The sequence below is a fragment of the Juglans regia genome, chromosome 11, assembly GCF_001411555.2.
Source record: "Juglans regia cultivar Chandler chromosome 11, Walnut 2.0, whole genome shotgun sequence".
Lineage (NCBI taxonomy): Eukaryota > Viridiplantae > Streptophyta > Magnoliopsida > Fagales > Juglandaceae > Juglans > Juglans regia.
In genome coordinates this window covers 31668252-31688935 of record NC_049911.1, presented here as the reverse complement: position 1 = coordinate 31688935, position 20684 = coordinate 31668252, and the positions used below count along the sequence as shown (strand labels likewise).

Genomic DNA, 20684 nt, shown 5'->3' with positions numbered 1-20684 from the left:
GAGTTGAAGAAAAATCTTCCCGCAGTCCATTAATGTGTACTTTTTAGCTTGTTGAGAATTACATACTGTTTTAATCGAATCAATAGATCATGTGAGAAGCGCATTTTAAGTAAGATTAATAGATTATTTGAGAAGCACATACTTTTTTAATTGGATTAAATTAATCTTGCTAAAAAAGTAGGTGCTTCTCGTATGTTCAAGGAACACATGGCAATTTCATAAACTTGATTGGAGGAAAACTTTATTCAAACGGAAAACTAAGTAGCTAACAGCCAGCAAATGAAGTTCAATCAGGGGCAATGCGGTAAGAAATCGCCATCACAATCATAAATGTAGCAGACATGGTATAAGATAGGAATACAAGCCATAGTCACAAATCCTGGTCCTACCACTGCAAATAAAAGTCCTGAACACATCCTATCATTTTTTCCACTCTTGATGGATCAAAGAATCTCTTGCTGGATTAACTCTGCAAAGTCGATGTTCGTGAGTAATTGACCAACAAGGAAATAAGATGTAATGAAAATAAATGGAAACAAAATAAATCTGGAGAAGGAATTAAAGAGAGCTGAGACATTTTAGACATGCCAAAATCCACATTAACAGAAGATTAAAACATTGTTTTTCATTTGTATTGTTCCCTTTTCAAAATGAATAGATGTTACAGATAAAATAAAAATAAAAACAAAATCTCTCACCTCTACTGGAGTTTCATCAACTTTGAATTGTTCGCCTGCAAATTTACCAAATCAAAATAGAAGGAATCAGAAACTATTGAATGTGAAAGTCGCAACTTTGGCCATGACTCTAGGAAATATATACAAAGTTGCAAGACACCGTCAGAACAAAATGGCTCATTTTTTGGCACCCAATAAATCTGTCTCAAATTCCCTCGGGAAGAAACTTGGTTGGCATAGCCAAACGACGCAAAGACCTTTTTTTGTATAGGTGCCAAACAACGCAAAGACTTATTGCTAATTAATCTATATATATGGGCAGACATACAAAAAATAAATAAAAATTAGAGTGCAAACAGCATAAATAATGCTAGGACCCCTATTTCCAAATTGAGGGCAGGAAGTTTGTTTTTAATGGAACTTAACTGTCCTTAAACCAAAACCTTAAGTTTCTCAACAGCCCAAACCATGACCAAAAGAATCAAACAATTCAAAATGATACATAGCTTAACAAGAGGCCCAAGATTTCGGACAGAGACAGAGAGAGATTAGAAATGATTACCTCCCTGATCTGGCAGATCTGAGGTCCATAACGTAAGGTTGTCCCTAAGTAGCTGCATAATAAGGGTACTGTCCTTGTAGGATTCTTCGTTAAGACTATCAAGTTCAGCAATAGCCTCATCGAAAGCTTGCTTTGCAAGGTGGCAGGCCCTGCACAATCCAGACACAGTTAAATAAACTCAAAAGGGGTACAACTACCACACAAACACACAGAGATGCATGTCAACCTCTCAGTGGAGTTCAAGATCTCGTAGTGAAAAACAGAGAAGTTCAGGGCCAGGCCAAGTCTGATTGGATGAGTTGGAGGCAAATCAGAAGCAGCAGTACTAGTAGCAGCCTACAGTAAAAGAGGGGGCCCAGATGACAATATATCATAGCAGTTATAAAGGATACACAAAAGGGGGAAACAGCTGAAAAACTGAGAGGCAAGGAGCTTCAGCAGAGAAGCCAAGTTGAATACACCTCATATGCTTTCAGTGACTGATCTGCAGCTTCCTTACGTCCCTCACCCGCTTTAAACTCAGCTAAATATCGATAGTAGTCTCCTTTCCTGAAACAGGGAAATAAGGATCACAATGCAGATGTATTCTCCCATACAAGCACACATATTCACAAACTCCATAGCCAAACCAAACTGCATAACCAGTGACCACAGAATCTGTGCAAGAAAGGAATATAAACTATCAAGATAAAGCACTTCCAAAACCAATATGGTACATTGCTTTCTTTTTAACTACTATAAGAGTCTTGCTTATATAGCAGAAAGGGCAAGTAAATGTTCACCCTAAAAAATGCTTGCCTTAAGTTTTAGCTGCACGAGTTCATGCTAAATGGTACAAACTACGAAATCTCCAGCCAAAACTGCTATTAGGTCCATAATGAAGAGGTCAATGGTTCAAAGTACCAGGCTACCTAAAATCTTGTAGAAGAAAAAAAAACGTAAAAGAATTCTCACATCTTGTAGTAAAAAACAGTTGATTCCCCAGTTGAGGAAGATGGAAGGAGGTGGTAATCAATGACTGCTAATATGTCGTTGCAGATCTTTGCAAGTTCATCTTCAACTCTCTGCCTGTACTCTTTTATCCTCTTCACATTGTGTTCCTTCCCTTTGGCCTCCTCCTTCTGTTCAATGGAAGATAATATCCGCCATGATGCCCTCCTTGCCCCAATAACATTCTTATACCCAACAGACACCAGGTTCCTTTCCTCGACTGTCAATTCCACATCCAATTTAGCGACTTTCTTCATTGCTTCAACCATCTCTGCAACATGAAAACTCGAAAATATACACCATTAAATCTAACATGCTATTGAAATAAACGGTTACAAATTTACGAGAAGTCTGCTATTAGAGGACAAAAATTACTACAAATCTGCTATAGCTCGCTTCAGTAACGATGGGATACAAATATAAACCTTAGGATGTGCCATATAACATAAAGATCCAAATCCCTTTTTCAAATAACACCAGAAATCAAAAGAAGAAGAGGAAAAATTTCATAAAACCACTCGAGAAATTTTCAAAGGAGATGACATATGATGGACAGCTTCATTTTTACCGTACGCGTCTTGCGAACATCCGCATCAACTCATGTCATACGTTAACGAAACCGCGGCTCATCATCAAGGCCTCTTTTAGTTCTGGAAATATATAAGTGAAGGAAAAATACTGAGAGAGATATATATTTCCCGTAGCTTTCTTGACAAACATCTGTATTAGTATTCTCCAAACCTATTACTTGTCCTGTTTTAAACGGAAATGAAATCACCCGGCGCACTTTTCTGAATTGTTCTTTCCCATCATCTACCGTGAAATAACTTACGATCAAGTAAGCAACGAAACGTTTTCCTCTCAGCACTCAACTGCTTCCTTACTCTGAACTTTACTTATAAGAATTCATCAGCCTGTAACAGCTTACTTCCTCTTAGCTTATGCTTGATTCATTGGCCAAAAACTCAGTAGGGAAACAATTGGTGAAACACTGTCAGTATACTTACATGATCAAAAATCGCCAACCAAACGAATAACCGTCAAAATACCAAAATCCTTTAATAAAAAAGGTAGGGAGAGGGGGGGAGCAGAGATCCGTAAAAGCTATACCATCGTATCTCTCGGCCTGCTCCGCTAGTCTCGCCAAGTAAACCTGTTGCTCTCTCTCCTTCTCCATCGCCTCTCTCTCTCTCTCTCTCCCTCCTACGAGCCTTATGATTTTGCCAGCCGCTTTCTGCTTTGCGGTGGCAGGGGGATCGGGCCGTTGGATGCGATTTTAGGAGAGGTGGAACTGGGAATAACAGTGGGAAATGGGGCTTGAATATTGGGAACCCCTAGGATCCTCGGAAGATGAGATCTCAGCCGTTGAAGGGAACAAGGTGTCAATGAGGGGGAGTGTGATGTTGACAGGGACGAACATTGACGGCTGTAGATTGACAAAGAGTTGTAGTTGTAAACGCGAATGCGGTGGGCTCCACGTTTTGCCACAGCAGAGACCAAATTCCGTCAGCACGGAGAGGGAATAGTAGTGGCGACCTTCGACGCAATTGTCGTGGGTCACACCCTCACCCACGCAATACCCGCATCACTTGTTTTCACAATTTCCCACCTTTTCTTTTTATCTCATTATTATAATTTTTTTAAATTTTTATATAAAATAAAATAAAAAATTTATTTTTTTCAAATTATAAAATAAAAAATAATACTAAAAACATATATTTTAATAATATTTTATTTAACTTTTAATTTTAATTTTAATTTCAATTTATCTCATTTCATATATAAAATAGAGACTTAAAACAAATCGAGTGTCCATTTCTCTTTTACACCAAACAATAAAATTGCAACACGTGTTAGACTTATTGAAGTTACAGTAAGTGCATATCCGTTCTCCCATCTCCCTTTTTCATTTTTCCTTCTCCCTTCTCTCTTTCTTCTTCCCCCCAAAGCCCTCCCTCGAATCCAATTTCTCATTAGCATCTCTCGACAGTTGATAAATTAGAGTGGCAACTGTCGAATCTAAGGACTAGTGGAAATAAGTAAACAAAAGGCAAACTCAAGATCTTGTCTCAGCAGCCAAACATAAATAGATCCCACATTTTCTCACCATCCAAACAGTAATACATTTTCTTAGCATCCAAACAAAAATATAATCTAAAGATGATTATTCCTCCAGTCACATAAAAAGTACAGCTACTCCTTTCAAAGGGTGAGAGAGAGAATTCAAAAAGAAATAGAAAATGTGGTTTTAAAGAGCCGAAATATCTGCATGTAGTTATTGGTGGCGTCTTTCTCACTTTTTCCTCTCAACTTTCTTAGCAATATCTTATCCATCAAGACCGTCCTTAATCGTATTTTATTTTTTAGTGAAATAGAGTATTTTAGTGAAAAAGAGAGCAAGGAGAGAAAGGGAAGTCAACGAATGACGGGGGAGGAGGGAAGAGAGAGAGGGCAAATGAATGGGTTCGGGGTTCGGGAAAAAGATCAAACAGCTGTAAAAAAAAATATTCACATGTATGCAAATGTATATTGTAATTTGTTATACCTCTTACGTGGCAACTTGTGATTTGCTGGTGTAAAACGAAGATAAACAACACCCGATTGGCTTGGAGTCTCTCTCTATATAAAAACAATAGAGGTTATAGGTTCCAAACTTCCTTTTTTTGGACTCTGTTACCCTCGTGCTGTGCATCATGCTTCGAATAAAAACAAAAAACAATACCACATGTTTTATCGTGTATATATTTTATTTAAGATTTTCTACTGATCAATTTTTATTTTTTATAAGTTAAGAAATTTTATTAAACACAATGTAATATGCGAAACCCAAGTATACATGAAGTATACAAAAGAAACATCTAGTTACATTCTAATACTAGAAAAGCGAAGACAAGAACTCATTTACAGTCCCTCCCTTGAGTACAATAACAGAGAACCAGCTAAGCAGAGTACTTATAAAAAATTATAAAATTCATCTATATTGTGTTCCCTATCATTAAAGCACCTATCGTTTCTTTCCAACTAAATACACCACATAATATACAAAAGCATCATTTTCCATGCGGCTGCCACTTGGGAACAAGTATGCATTTGAAAGTTGGTCCAGCTTGCTAGAAAATCGTCCACTGCTTTTGACATAATCCAACTTAACCCAACATTTCCAAACACTACATCCCACATCACTTTAGCCATTTCACAATGAAGGAGTAGATGATTCACTAATCCTGCTTATTTCCTACACATAAAGCACCAATCAAAAACAATCATTACAAATTTACATGCTTCCTCAAGTTATCTATAGTCTGAATATTCCATATTGCTGCTATCCATACAAAAAAAGCCACCATTGTCAGAACATGAGCCTTCCAAATCCTCTTCCAAGGAAAGCAAATATGGTGCTAATTTAGTATCACCTTATAGTATGACCGAACTGTAAACTTTTTAGAGGCTGTTTGTCTCCAATATAGTTGGTCACTGCCCTATCTTCTTATCTCCACTGAATACAAAAATCTGAAAAAATCAGTAACCTGCTCTACTTCCAAATACTGGGCAGATATGGAGAAACTTATATCCCAAAGCACCACTCCATTGGAAAAACTCATCAACTCTGAAACTAAAGCTTGCTTATTATTTGCCAATCTGAAGACAACCGGAAAGGCTCTAAACAATTCAGTATCCCACACCAAACATCAGACCAGAATATGATTTTTGAACCATCACCAATCGTAAAGTTAACTTGTTTCAAGAAACAATCCCAACCTTTCATAATAAACTTCCATAAACTCACTCTATACGAACCCCTACATTCCTTGGTGCATCAACCTCCCCAATCACTACCATACTTTCGATTGATCAACCCCCTCCACAATGCTTCCTCTTCCCCATGTTATCTCCATAGCCACTTCCCCAACAACGCCTTATTAAAACTACATAAGCTATGAATACCCAAACCTCTATCAACAATCAGGCAACAAATTTTTTTCTAACTCACTAGGAGAGTTTTAGTCTCCTCTCCCATGTCTCCCCACAAAAATTCTCTATACAAATTTTCAATTCGATTGGCCACGCCAACTAGTAAAGGGAATAAAGAAATGAAGTAGGTAGGGATATTAGAGAGAGTACTCTTTATAAGATTAATCCTGCCCCCTTTAAATAAATATGTCATTTTCCATGTTGCTAACTTCCTCTCTATCTTTTCGATCACCCAATCCCAAATGTGTTTGGCCTTAAAAGATACCCCTAGCGATAGTCCCAAGTATTTTATGGGAAGAAAAGCAACTTTGCACCCCGGAAATTCTGCCAAGTGATGAATGTCATGAACTTCTCCCACCGGTACCAACTCTGATTTACTCAAGTTCACTTTTAGTTCGGATATGGCTTGAAAACACAACAGGACAGCCCTCAAAACTTGAATTTGTTCCCCAACAGCCTTACAAAAAATAAGGGTATTATCAGCAAAAAGCAAGTGTGATATTAGATAAAGTCTGCTCCTACCATTGCCTCCACCATACAACTCAATACCTTCATAACAATATCAAATAGGAAGGGAGATAAGGGATCCCCCTGCTTCAAACCTCTTGAACTTACAAAAAACCCACAAGGCTGCCCATTAACAAGCACAGAAAAACAGACAATTGAAATACAATGGCTTATCCAACCACACCACTTGTCTCCAAAGCCACATCTTCTAAGCATGTACAAAAGAAATTCTAGTTTACATGATCGTATGTTTTTTTCCATGTCCAACTTACAAAGGACCCCCAGAGCCCTTTCTCGCATGCGACTATCTATACATTCATTTGCAATCAACACTGAATCTATGATTTGTCGTCCTCTAACAAAGGCGTTTTGAGATTTAGAAATGATCTTCCCCATCACTTTGCTCATTCTATTTGCTAACACCTTTGAAATAATCTTATAGACGCTGCTTACCAAACTGATTGGACGAAACTCCTTCAACTCCGAAGCACCCACTCTCTTTGGGATCAAGGCAATAAAAGTGGCATTTAAAGTCTTCTCAAACTTTTGAAACTCATAAAATTCATAAAACACCTTCATCACATCCTCCCGCACAATCTCTCAACAATCTTGGAAGAATGTCATAGAAAACACATCACACCCGGGAGCTTTATCTCTCCTCATTCCACAAACCACCCGATGCACCTCAAGCTCTTCAAAAGGCCTTTCAAGCCAACTTGCTAAAAATTCATCTACCACTGCAAAGTTCAATCCATCAATCTTAGGTCTCCAAGCTTCCGTCTCACTTAGGAGAGAACTAAAAAACTGCACAACATGCTCTTGGATCTCGGCAGGTGAGGATAGCAGATTATTTCCAGTTCTTAATATCTCAATAGCATTGTTACGTCTATGAGAATTAGCTATTTTATGAAAGAAGCTAGTACACTTATCTCCCTCTTCAAGCCAAAGAACTCTCAACTTTTGCCTCCATGATATTTCTTCCCTCAAAAGAACTCTCCCAAGTTCTATTTTTACTTCATTCTTCCTAGACAAACTCCCCTCACTATCCCCATCAGCTTCCAAGGATTGAAGCTCATCCCAAATGACTTTTTTCTGCCGCTCAACATTCCCAAAAGCCTCCTTATTCCATATCTTCAAATCAGCTTTTAAAACTTTGAGTTTACTAGCCAAAACAAAACTAGGAGTCCACTCAAACTGATACAACAGCCAACAACTTTTTATCTTATCAACGAAGCCCTCCACTTCTAGCCAAATATTCTCAAACTTAAATACCGTTTGCCCTAATGAATACCTCCACACTCAAAAATAATAAGAAAGTGGTCCGATCCTACCCTTGGAAATCGTTTTTGGCACAACTTCGGATAGCTAGCTTCCCATGACGATGATACTAAAAATCTGTCCAATCTTAAACCGCCTCTAGAATTGGATCATGCATACTCAACAAACATAATAATAATAATAATAATAATAAACTTTTGAAGTTCAACAAACATAAAGACATGGCTTTCGAACAATTGAAGAATACAAAATTAGATGTTGAGTCTATTAAAATAGAACTATTCACAAATAGAAGTCTAAGAATATTGCTTTTTCACTAGTCAATAAATCGTAGCTAACGAGAAATGGACAGCTACAACATCAAAATATAGTAAAAATATTACAGCTTCTCCACAATACATTCAATCCAGCCGAACTCTAATTATCGGTGTCGTGAGGATTATCCAAAGCAAAAGGTGCGAGCTTCTGGCAAACAGATTCTGAAGCCAAAACGTTTAATGGGGGGGTGGGGAATTTTCCTCTCTAATCCAGTAATATTGAAGAGGTCAGTGACATTCACCTCCAGGCAAACCCCGGCTGTTACCTGCATCCCCAATAGAGACTGTGGCTAGGGACTTGGAAGCCCAGGCCCTGGCATTCATTGCCCCTTCCTGTAAATTGCTTCTCTTGCAAGGCTCGTTTAGAGAATTGAATAACTGTATTGCTCGCCTCAGATAGGCCAGAGGATGCTCCCACAAACCCCCTAATCTTACATTTCGAATGTGCCTTCTCCAAGCATACCGAGCACAAAGAAGTACAGTAGGAAAAGAGAAATATAGCAATCTCAGAAGCACAAATGTGGTGGCCAAAGCCAAATATGTCTCCTGCCGAAGCAATTTCTCTGGTGATCTTGCCCACGAGAATGGACAGCTTTCCTGCTCGGTGTTATCGTGCTTCTCATGATTTGACAGACATCCAATATTTTCTATGGATATTTGATCCAAGGATGCAGTCTTAATGCCTAAATATTGCACAGAAGAAAGTTTAGTAAGACCATGCAATCAAATGCATGCAAGGAAGACAGACGTGCAACTCAATAAAGAACAGCAGAGGAAATGAAGTTAAGGATGCATTATTCTGCTCGCAGATGCAATTTTCTTTTTTCTTTTTCTGATAAGTAAAAAGGATTTTATTGATGAAAAAATAATAAATGAGAGAAAAGAACAAACATTTTTGCATTACTGGTAGACAACCGCATGGGATGAACCAAACTACTCTTAGCAACCAGAATTAGTCAGGACGCTATTCCCAGACACCCTGTGTCAATTAAAAAAATACTTTCCCATGCCCGTGTTAACATACTTTTTCCAACAAAGTGAGGAATAAATAAGGAGAGATGTTAAATCTAGTTTGCCCATGTAGAGGCATAACCAAAACTTCCATTAACCAAAACAGAAAAAATCACAAATATCAATTCAAAAAGGTTCATATCATAGTAAAATTACGAAAAGTCAAGTAACATGTCAATGGAAAAGGATCAGAATTTTTTGGTCAAATCTTTGTATAAGGTCATGTCGATCCATCCTTCTACTGATTTCCCTTGGAAGAGGATTTGGAGAAGCAAAGTGCCTCTCAAGGTCGCTTTCTTTGGCTAGTTGGCTTCTCATGGGAAAAATCTGACTATGGACAAGTTGAGAAAGCGCAGTATTATTATAATGTACTGGTGTTTTATGTGCAAAAGAAATGGAGAATCAGTAGACCATCTTTTTCTTCACTATGATGTGGTTAAGGATTTATGGAATGAAATTTTTGTTAGGCTTGGCATTGCAGGGGTGATGCCTAGGAGGGTGGTGAATCTTTTTATTATTATTATTATTATTGGCACAGGGTGTCCGGGAACAACGGCCTGACTAATCCCAGGGGTGCATGGACTCTTACCAAGAAGTTTCCCCCAAGTGCATTTCGAGTAATTGAAGGAGAAAATTCCCCCAGACCAATAGCCCCTAAGAATTGTTTTTCACTCGAGAGGATTTGAACCTTAGACCTGGAGGGAGTACACCACCAAGACCAAGGCCTTTACCACTTGACCCGGGAGGGTGGTGAATCTTTTGGCTTGTTGGAGAGGAATCCAGATCAATCGTCAAATTGCGGCTGTTTGGAAGATGGTGCCATTATGTCTTATGAGGTGTACTTGGAATGAGAGGAATGGTCACCGTTTTGACAATAGAGAACGTTCAGTTGGAGGGTTTAGAGATTTTTTCTTTCATATGTTGTTTGTTATTTTGGGCTTCAACTATTGTATTGGATGGGACTAGTTTTGATAACTTTCATGCTCTTTTCCACAGCTCTTAGCTTGTAATCAGTTGTTCTTCTCTTGTATACTTGTGTACTTGGGCAATGCCTAATTATGTGGATTAATAAATTCTTCTTACTTATCCAAAAGAATAAAATATGGCAATGGCAATAATCTATCAATCACATAAGCAAGGACACATTTACTTGCAAAAATAAAATTTTCTCTTCAACATCCACAAAAGCAGCAGCCTCTAATTCTTTTAGCCCATTCTTCTCTACAACTAGCTATATCAATTATCATAGACACAGGTTAGTTGGGCATTAAAAACAGAAGCCTATAGTAAATAAGTTCCAAATGAAATTGCTCACCAGTCACATCGCCGTAGAAAGCAGCAAGAGAACTGAGGGTCCGGGAGCCAAGATAGCGGACACGCATTGTGGAGTTCAAAAGGAAAAGGGTAGGAAACCCATGAACTCCATACTTTGAAAGTATGCTGCATGTACTTAGCCAGCGTTATTCTCAACTGTCAACAGGATAATTGCTAAATGAAAACCAAAAAGAAAAACAGTGATATACAAACCTAGGCCTGACAGTTGATTCTTCAATTGCAAAATGAGGGATGGAGGGATACAAAGAAGACAGGATGGAAAAGCTTGGCCAGAAAGTCCTGGAGAACGGGCACCAAGATGCATAGAAGAGCACAGCCACGTATTGATGACCCTTTGTGTGAACCATATTTAATGCCCTTTGAAGTGAAACCTCATCTCCCTTTCCAGTAACAAAGTGTAAATTCCCTTTAGGATCATATTAACAGGTTTACAGATGCACAGCTAAAAATATTTATAAAAGCTACGCAATGTTGCTAACTTCCACAATTTCTCCATTTCAGTGGCGATCCAAATAAAAGCAAATCAACTTCTTGATTCTTATCGTAATAGTGATTGTTAGCCTTCCTATTACCCAAAATAAAGTTGCTTTGAATCACAAATCGACATCTACTCAATTTCATACTGAATTTTTTAAATTACCATGATTTTCGGCCCAAGAAACTCACAAACAATTTGGATGAGAGAAACAGGAGCTAAGGAGGGATTCCACACAAAAGGTATCTTGAGCAACACCCAAGGCGTTTTTCTGGCTCAGATACAGCTCAATTAGCACTGAGAACATTTTATCTTAGTATCTTGAGCAGTAAGCAATAACAATATTTCGAGAATGCAAAACAAAAGGGTTGCAATGCTTCATAATTTCGCAACCCTTCGACTTCCAGCAGTCTCAAACAATTCCCAGTATAAATTCCCAACTAGCACAAACAAAGCACAGAGCACATTTCGCCTAAAAACACCACGCCAGAGAATTTTAAAAAAAAAAGATTATTAAAAGGAAAGGAGGACACGTACCACGGTAACTGCAACAAGACCAGGGGATCCAGAATCACCGTGTAAAGGACAATTCCAAAGCCGGAACCCTAAGATCGAATCGGAAGCGGACTCCACGGGACAAAGGGTGCTCGAAGACGAAGCCCTCGACGGTTCGGCAGCGCAAGTAAACCTCACCCAAAGCAGCAACGCCACGACGATCCCCGTTCCCAAACCCCCCATCCCCAGGAAGAACAATAACCCTAGGTATCAGCAAAATTTATTCTCCCAAAATTAGATTAAAAGGGGAAAAAAAGAAAAGGGAAAAAGTCAAGGTATGGAACAGAAGGAAAATGAAGGGTGTGGGGAGCGAACCCGGGGCGCATCTTAGCGAGGGGGTGGGGTTGGGACTGAGGGAAAGGAAAAGGAGAGTCACGACTCGTTCATTCGCGGGTATTTATTTATTTATTTATTTATTTGCTAAAAAAACATTATTGGAGAAAAATAAAAATTGGATATTTCAAGCTTTGAAAAAACAGCTTTATAATTTGTTCAAAAAGGATGTAATTAAAAATGAATTATGCTGATCGATTTATTTGGAGAATCGGAATCGGAATCGGAATCGGAATCGGAGGGAAGATCGTCTGGTTTTGGCTCTGGGAGAAGGAAGAGAGGGCAAGATGCGCTGGTGGCTGTCTCTGATCCGTATGTGTGCATGAGAGTGGGTGGGTAAGCTTCCTTGCTATTGGCCAATGTTTTTTTAGCTGTTTGATTTAATTTTGAAAAGCCGAAGAAAAAAAGAGAACGAAAAAGTGACGTGTACATTTTCTAATTTTGAGTTTACTATTCCTGAATTTTTATCTTTATAACAGAATCAATTTATAAATATAATATTCTATAAATAAATTAATTACTTAAAAAATATGAAATATGAATTGATATAATTAAGAGTAGATAGAATTCAAGATGAAAAACAAAACCACAAAAGAACTAAAAACTATGCACATATGTTGGTTTGTATCTAACTGCGAATGCTTACTGAAAAACTTTTTTTTTTTTTCCCCTTTAAACCAGGAATTTGCATGTTTTGTAAAAGTATTATTTCAAGAAATAAATTTACAATTTTTCGCATAGCACTATCCCGGATGTAAAGAAAAAATGTGTTGCTAAAAGAGCATCAGTAGTGAGATGGCTATAATCAAAATTTAACTAAGTTGTATAAATTTTATCTACATCAAACTCAGTAAATCTACAGTATCTTTAACCAATACTAAAGTCACCAAATTTGGCCAGCCTAAATTGTAGGCCAAATTATATTTTAGACATAAAACATTCCATCCCGGCAAATCTTTATCGCGCGGCAAACAAAAACTGCAAGAAAAATCAACACCATTCAAAAAAAAACGTCAACTTCGACGCAGCCCGTTCATCAAGCCATCAGCAAGCCAGCTGCCATCAGCACTTCCAGTAAGCCCACGCTAACCTCCTTTTTTTCTTTCTCGCCTTTTTCTATTCTTTTTTGTGAAATCTTTGTCTATCACTCGTGGTTTATGATTTTGGATTTTTTATGTAAGAACTTAATAGACAATGGTGAAAAACAGAGCCTCTGCTATGACTTGATTCACTATTAAATAATTCAATGTACAGATAAATATGGAAAGAAAATATTATAGCTTTACACGGATAAGTATGGAAATATACAGTATGAAAATCAGGATGGAAATCAGACTATTAGCATAATACAAGGAAAGAATAGATTCAGGAAACTATTGACTACGTTAATCACTTGGATCCTGGAGAAGATTGATCTGCAGCTACAAGTTTGGGCAGTCCAAGAGGTCGGCTACATGTGTGGAATGTCCATAAGTGATTGGTCTAACACCCCCCCTCAAAGTGATGGGGATTAAGATCACCATTAATTTGGACCTTAGGAAAGCAAACCGAGAGGCAGTGTGTCCCTTGGTGAAAATATCGGCAATTTGATCCTTGGTAGAAATATGCTTCACTTGAATGTCTTTGTTGAGGACTTTTTCCCATATGAAGTGATAGTCAACTTCCACATGTTTGGTGCGAGCATGAAACACCGGATTTGAGGCTAAAGCAATTGCTCCAATATTGTCACACCAAATAGTTGGAGTGGAGGGTAGGAGTACACCAAGCTCCTTCATCAGCATACGAATCCAATATAATTCGGCAGTTGTGATGGCCAAACTGCGGTATTCCGCATCCGTGCTACTTTTGGATACAATGGGTTGTTTCTTGGCTGTCCAGGTGATGAGATTTGGGCCAAGAAATACACCATACCCGATTGTGCTACGACGATCATCCGGATTGCCAGCCCAATCAAAGTCACAGTAAGCTTATAAGTTTATAGCACCGGGAGAGAAATAGAGACCATAGTCAATACTACCCTTAAGATAGCGAAGTACTCTCTTGACAGCAATCCAATGGGATTCACGGGGATGATGCATAAATTGGCACAATTGATTGACAGCATATGCAATGTCGGGGCGTGAAATTGTGCAATATTGAAGAGCCCCGACTACACGGCGATACTCAGTAGGATCAGATAAGAGCTCACCTTCGGTGGAAGAGAGTTTTGGTCCAGATGTGGAAGGACAATTGAGAGGTTTAGCACCCACCATCTTGGTGCTCTCAAGCAAATCAGTGATATAACGGGTTTGGCAAAGGTGTAGGCCATGTTGATCACGACTAGCCTCGACGCCTAGGAAAAAACTCAGCTCACCCAGATATTTAACAAGAAAGGAATCCTTGAGAGATAAAATAAATAAATCAACAGCATCTGTGCTAGAACCAGTGACAAGGATGTCGTCAACATAAACTAACACATATAATTTTACTGAATCAGTAGCATATATAAACAGTGAGTAATCAGCAGTGGACTCATTAAAACCATATTCTAACAGAAATTGAGAGAGACGGCGAAACCAAGCACGCGGTGCTTGTTTGAGGCCGTACAGAGACTTGTGCAAACAGCACACATAATCTGGGTAATTCTCATCAATAAACCCCTGAGGTTGTTCCATAAATACCTCTTCATCCAAAAACCCATGCAAAAAAGCGTTGGAAATATCTAACTGACGGATATTCCAGTTAAAAGAGACTGCTAAGGCATGAACCATTCGGACAGTTGTGTGTTTTACTACGGGTGAAAAGGTTTCGGCATAGTCAATGCCATATTGTTGATCAAACCCCTTGGCAACGAGACGCGCTTTCTAGCGCTCAATCCGACCATCAGAGAGTCTTTTGATCTTAAAGACCCATTTATTTCTAACAACATGCTTACCAGGTGGACGAGGGCAGAGTGACCAAGTCCCATTCGCCAGTAACGCGTCAAACTCAGAGCTCATTGCGGCACGCCATTGAAGAGAAGAGGCTGCTTGTGTGTAAGTGGAGGGCTCAGTTTCGGTGACTATCGTGGAGAGTACCTGCAGGGGATGCCGAGTCGAGTATTGAGAGATAAAATCTGGGAAAGCTTTGGGTTTTGAGTTACCGGTCATGGATCGGGTTGTGACGCGATTATTGGTATGGGTTTGACTATTGGACAGGGTAGAGACTGACGGAATGGAGGGAGGTGGGGAAGTCGTGATAGGAAGATCGATGATGGGAATCTCGGGATTTTTGAGTGAATGGTCCGTAGATGCAGGCATAGGAGATGGATCTGGGTTTTCGGAGGAGGGAACGTCGAGATTAGTTTCAGTAGTGGGAGGGATTTGGGTTGGCAATGGGGGAAATGAAAATAGAGAAGAAGACGTACCTGGGGAGACCGTACTCGTTGAGGCAGGAGAATAGAAGACACTATCACGTGCTGCAGGAAACTCTTGTTCATTAAAGAGGACATTTCGAGAGACATAGACACGACCAGTGGCATAGTCAAGGCACCGATACCCACGTTGTTGACTGGGATATCCTAGAAAAATGCATTCTTTACTACGAAAAGAGAGTTTGTGAGTGTCATAGGGTCGAAGTAAAGGAAAACATGCCGAGCCAAAAATTTTAAGATGTGAGTATTTTGGAACCTTTTTATGGAGCATGTAAAAAGGTGTCAAGTGATGCAAGACTTTGGTGGGAAGTCGATTTATAAGATAAACAGATGTGAGGAAGGTGGGATCGAGCAAGAAGAGTTAAGCCGGTTTCAACGATGTGACGATGTTTACGTTCGGCTATCCCGTTTTGTTGGGAGGTATGAGGGCATGTTAATCGATGGAATATGCCATTTTCTTGTAAAAAATATTTAAAAATGGTGGAGGTAAATTCACCACCATTATCAGTTTGTAATTGTTGAATTTTACAAGAAAAGACATTTTCCACTAGAGTTTTAAATTGTTTAAAAATAGGCAAAACCTCATGTTTAAATTTAATGGGATATAGCCAAGTAAAACGAGAAAAGTCGTCAACAAAAATAACATAATATTTCGATCCACCAACCGAATACATAGGAGATGTCCATACATCGGAATGAATAAGAGCTAAAGGACGAGTTGTTTGACGAGTTGAGTCACTAAACAGTAATTGTTTGGATTTCCCCAAAGGACATGACGAACAAAATCTTAATTTATTTGATGTAGAGACATCTAAATGTTTGGAATTAACCAATTTATTTAAAACAGTTTGAGACAGGTGGCCAAGTCGATCATGCCATGTGTCAAGAGTGGTGGACACACCGACTTGAGCCGCAAAACAAGAAATTTTATTTGAACAAGATTTATTGCCTGCAATTGGATAGAGTCCGTTCTTAACTTGCCCTTGGAGTAGTAGTCACCCCTTGTTGTTCTCCTTCACAGAAAAATCATTTCCAGTCAGTATAAAATAGCAATCATTATCCAAACAAAATTGATTGATAGAGATTAAATTTGCGGAAGCATTTGGACAATGAAGAACATTGGATAGAGTAAAGTTGGAATGATGTGAAGTAAGCGATGTGGTACCCATATTTTGAATCACCAAACCTGAGCCATTTCCAACTGTGATAGTCTCTTCTCCTTCATAAGGTTGTGCGGTAGTGAGGTTTGTCGTATTATTGGTGATGTAGGCATTGGCCCCACTGTTTGCATACCATACCTGTTGAGCATAAGAAGTATTACCTTCAGCAGCCATCGCAGCAATATCTGATGGGGGTAAGCGGCCTTGATAGGAGAAATTAAAGCGATTATAGCAGTCGAGGGCCATGTGCCCCTTTTTAGTGCAGATTTGACAAACGGGTCTGTTGTCTCCAGAGGTAGGTGCATCTGACCTGGTGCTAGAGGACCCTACATGAGGTAGAGGACGAGTAGTTGGTATAGGCGACCAGTTCTGGGATGAAAAAGGTGGGCCTTTATTATTTTTCTTTTGCGCCGTTGTCTTGGAGTAATTGGCAGCAAAGGCAAAGCTGTTTTCAGGGGGAACAGGGGGGCTAGAGACCTCCATTAACGTCTCAAAGTTTAAGAGTTCGGTCTGAAAATCATCCAGAGAGAAGTCCTTGTCCCTGATTGCAAAGGTAAAAGCAGTGACAAATGGCATGAACTGCGGCTCGAGTCCACTCAAGTGGTAAGTGATGAGGTCTTGCTCATTCACGGGTTTACCAACAGCAGACAGTTGATCCGAAAGTAGCTTGGCCTTTTCAACGTAAGAGAGGCAGGAGCGAGTTCCTTGAGAAATTGTTTGAAGCTGTCTTTTGAGAAAGGCAACCCGAGAGCGCGATGCCGAAGAGAAACGCGTTTGAAGAGCGTCCCAAACTTGTTTGGAAGTCTCCAGATTAAGGACGGTAGAGACAAGTTTCTCAGTAATAAAAGCATAAAGCCAGCTGAGAACACAATTATCCTGTTTGGACCAGCGAGTATAATCAGGATTCGGAGGTCCGTCAGGCAAAGTTTTAGGTGGAGCAAGGTTGGTACCATCAACGAGTCCAACCATGTCGTGGCTCTTGAGGAAGACAAGAAACTGGATCCGCCAGGTAACATAATTGGGGCCATCCAGTTTCGGAAACTGAGGTGAAGTTTGAAGGGAAGAAGCCATGAAGTTTGGTTATTTTTGTGCGGAAGTTGGGTATAGGAACGTTGTTGTTGGGCGTGAGCCTTACCGGGCTGATACCATGTAAGAACTTAATAGACAATGGTGAAAAACAGAGAGACAAACTTAGCCTCTGCTATGACTTGATTCACTATTAAATAATTCAATGTACAGATAAATATGGAAAGAAAATATTACAGCTTTACACGGATAAGTATGGAAATATACAGTATGAAAATCAGGATGGAAATCAGACTATTAGCATGATACAAGGAAAGAATAAATTCAGGAAACTATTGACTACGTTGATCACTTGGATCCTAGAGAAGATTGATCTGCAGCTACAAGTTTGGGCAGTCCAAGAGTGTCGGCTACATGTGTGGAATGTCCATAAGTGATTGGTCTAACATTTTATTTGATTTGTTCATTCTATTGTGGGTTTCAATAGTTCTGTGAAGTGGGACTCGGGCTCAATGGCTTTTATTTTGGGTTCGAACATTGAATTTGCAAGATTGGATATCGAGAACTTTTTCTAAACAAGAACCAAGAGTTGCTTTAAGAGAGAAATATATATATTTATATGTTTGATGCTTTAAGATATATATGTCATCGTCGCCTCCCTCTTTCTTTCTTTTTTCTCTTTTTTGGTTCTTTTTTTTTGGGAAATCCTCATCTATCTCCTGTGGTTTCTGATTTGGGATTTTTTTATTTGATTTGTTCATTCTATTTTATTGTTGTTTCAAGGTTTTAAGGTTGATTTCAGATTTGGGTGTTGATGGGGTTAAACAGAGGGAATTTCCTTTCACGCAAAATCTATTTCTCTAGTGTTATGTGCTTGAAGTCTTGACAATTGCCCTAAGAGGGAACTTTCAACATTAATTTGTCTGATTAAAGATATAGTGAAACCAATGAACTCATAATAGAATAAGAGATTGATCTGAGTTCAAGCATTTAGGATGATTTTCTTGTACAACCATAAAATTAAACAACCATAAAAAATTGAAACAATTGCTTTGACAAAAAATTGTTGGTTTCCTTAAGTACTCTTCAGAAAAAATTGAAACAACTGCTTTGACAATAAATTTTAGGCTTCTTAATGCAAAAATCTCCAATCTCAAGTATTCATCCATAAAATCAATCATGACAACATATGCAAACATCTTCAGAGCAGTTATAATCTTTTGAAGGGAAAAAAAACCAAGTCTTCCAAAACCATCTTGTCTTTAGACAAAATAAGATTCATATGCTTCTACCGCAGCTTGGATACGAAAAAATAGAAAACGACTAATTCAAAAGTATTTGTGAGGATAGATTGAAGGATCGGCAAAATAGTCTCGAAAAAAATTTTGATGGGCTTGCAATCGATCGCGCCTGATGAATCTACATGAATTTCAAGAAGAGCCACATGAACTTAATCCTTCTCCTTCCAGATCAAGTTGGGTTGCTATCTCAAATTCTTCGTCGGAATCTGAATCGATAAGTATCATTTTGTAAAAAAACGAATAATACATTGAGAGAAAATTAAAAGAACAGATTTCGCAGAGGAAAAACTTGACTTGGAGTTAGGGGTGCTACCCACCCCCTACGGGGCGGGAGCACCCCTTCCCTGTACCCCGCCCCATGGGGTTTTTACCACCGTCCCCCGCCCCAATGGGTGGGGTGCAGAGCAGATTCTCAATTCGCCTCGCCTCTTTTTACTTAAAAAAAAATACTACTTTTATTTTATTTAAAAATTATTTATAAGTGCAAAAGTAATTAAAAATACATTTTTAGATCCAGATTATAAATTTAAATTTTATAAATATGACTATAATTTAAAAACTATGTAATTCTTAAATTTACTAGTGCATATTTTGTGTAAATTGTAGTGTATTAATTTTTAAACTATGTAATTTTTAAATTTATCAATGCATATTTTGTGTAAATTGTAGTGTATTAATTTTTAAACTATGTAGTTTTTAAATTTGTCAATACATATTTTGTAAAAAAGTCTAACAAATTGTAATATATATTTATACATACACAATTTTTAAAATATAAATATATATTTAATAATATATATATATAAAAAAATGGGGGCAGGGGAAACGCGGGGTGGGGTTGGGCCCTCCCAACCACCCGCCCCCGCTAGGGGCCCTAGATGTGGGGTGGGGGGCCCCGCCCCCGCATGGGCGGAGCGGGGTTGCCCGTCCCGCCATGCGGGGGGCGGGGCGGGGCGGAAGCGGAAGCGGAGCGCCCGCCCCCGCTGCCCACCCCTACTTGGAGTGAATGAAATTGTTGAGAAAATGTTATGTTTTATAGTAGAAGAATATAACCATTAGAGAAATATAGACATTATCAAAATATATTCATTACATAAATATAGTTGTAAATGTAGTTATAAATATAGTTACAGAAATATAGTTATAAATATAGTCGTTCGAAAAAATAAGGTTTAAAAAATATATCCGTCGGAAAGATATGACCGTTGAAAAAATATATTCGTTAGAAGAATATGATCGTTAAAAAATTATAGCCATTGGAATAATTGTATTTTTTTAATAATGAATAAATATTCCAATTCCAATTAGAATTAAAATAAATAAAAATGCCAAAATCAATATTTTTAATAGAATAGTGATATATTTGAAGAGTTTGTTATTTGGTACTGTTGAAAAGTAACTAACTAAATTTATAAAAATAATTTTCCTAATTAAAATTTGGCCAAACTTTAGTTAGGCCACTACTAGTGCTCCAAGAGCATGAAAAAAAAAAAAACATACGATCGACTACTCTATGCATTTCAAGTGAAATACTTTAACGAATTGCTTGAGAAGTGCAAAATATGTTAAGGCCGTGGAAAGAGAGACAAAGTTACGAGGCTTTGACTAAAAAAGATTAAAAAATTTCGAGTAGCTGCTCGAATTGATTCCAAAAATCTAACTGTCCTCTCATCCCTAAATATGCCTCTACCCTCAACAATTAGTAAACTCGTGTGAAAATATTGCAGGGTTTAAAGCCACCATGTTTGATATGCACGATGCTAAAGCTTGATAACTAAATCACAGTAATTAATG

General features: G+C 38.4%; 3 protein-coding genes across 6 annotated transcripts; all 3 read right to left on the bottom strand.

Annotated features, from left to right (window-relative positions):
• Nucleotides 1-214: 214 nt before the first annotated feature.
• LOC108984816 (14-3-3 protein 7-like) lies at nucleotides 215-3522 on the bottom strand. Of its 4 annotated transcripts, XM_018956879.2 has the most exons (9): nucleotides 3340-3413; nucleotides 2971-3220; nucleotides 2798-2879; nucleotides 2194-2500; nucleotides 1701-1788; nucleotides 1466-1575; nucleotides 1240-1388; nucleotides 699-733; nucleotides 215-469 (listed from the first exon to the last, which is right to left on the bottom strand). In XM_018956879.2, the coding sequence occupies exons 4-9, from the start codon at nucleotides 2496-2498 to the stop codon at nucleotides 464-466; spliced, it is 693 nt and encodes a 230-aa protein (XP_018812424.1). In that variant the 5' UTR covers nucleotides 2499-2500; nucleotides 2798-2879; nucleotides 2971-3220; nucleotides 3340-3413; the 3' UTR covers nucleotides 215-463. The 4 variants fall into 4 exon arrangements, with proteins under 4 accessions (XP_018812424.1, XP_018812421.1, XP_018812423.1 ...); XM_018956876.2 differs by having other exon boundaries at nucleotides 2798-3220; XM_018956878.2 differs by lacking the exon at nucleotides 3340-3413 and adding an exon at nucleotides 3237-3334 and having other exon boundaries at nucleotides 2798-3143.
• A 1900-nt stretch (nucleotides 3523-5422) lies between these two features.
• LOC108984810 lies at nucleotides 5423-8387 on the bottom strand. Its single transcript, XM_018956870.1, has 6 exons — nucleotides 8370-8387; nucleotides 7393-7902; nucleotides 6751-6831; nucleotides 6516-6658; nucleotides 5757-5889; nucleotides 5423-5464 (listed from the first exon to the last, which is right to left on the bottom strand). The coding sequence occupies exons 1-6, from the start codon at nucleotides 8385-8387 to the stop codon at nucleotides 5423-5425; spliced, it is 927 nt and encodes a 308-aa protein (XP_018812415.1).
• On the bottom strand, nucleotides 8213-12327 carry LOC108984813 (5'-adenylylsulfate reductase-like 4). The gene is made up of 4 exons (XM_018956872.2): nucleotides 11662-12327; nucleotides 10842-11029; nucleotides 10630-10754; nucleotides 8213-8986 (listed from the first exon to the last, which is right to left on the bottom strand). Exons 1-4 carry the CDS (start codon nucleotides 11860-11862, stop codon nucleotides 8532-8534), a joined length of 969 nt encoding a protein of 322 aa, XP_018812417.1. The 5' UTR covers nucleotides 11863-12327; the 3' UTR covers nucleotides 8213-8531.
• Between the last annotated feature and the right edge of the window lie 8357 nt (nucleotides 12328-20684).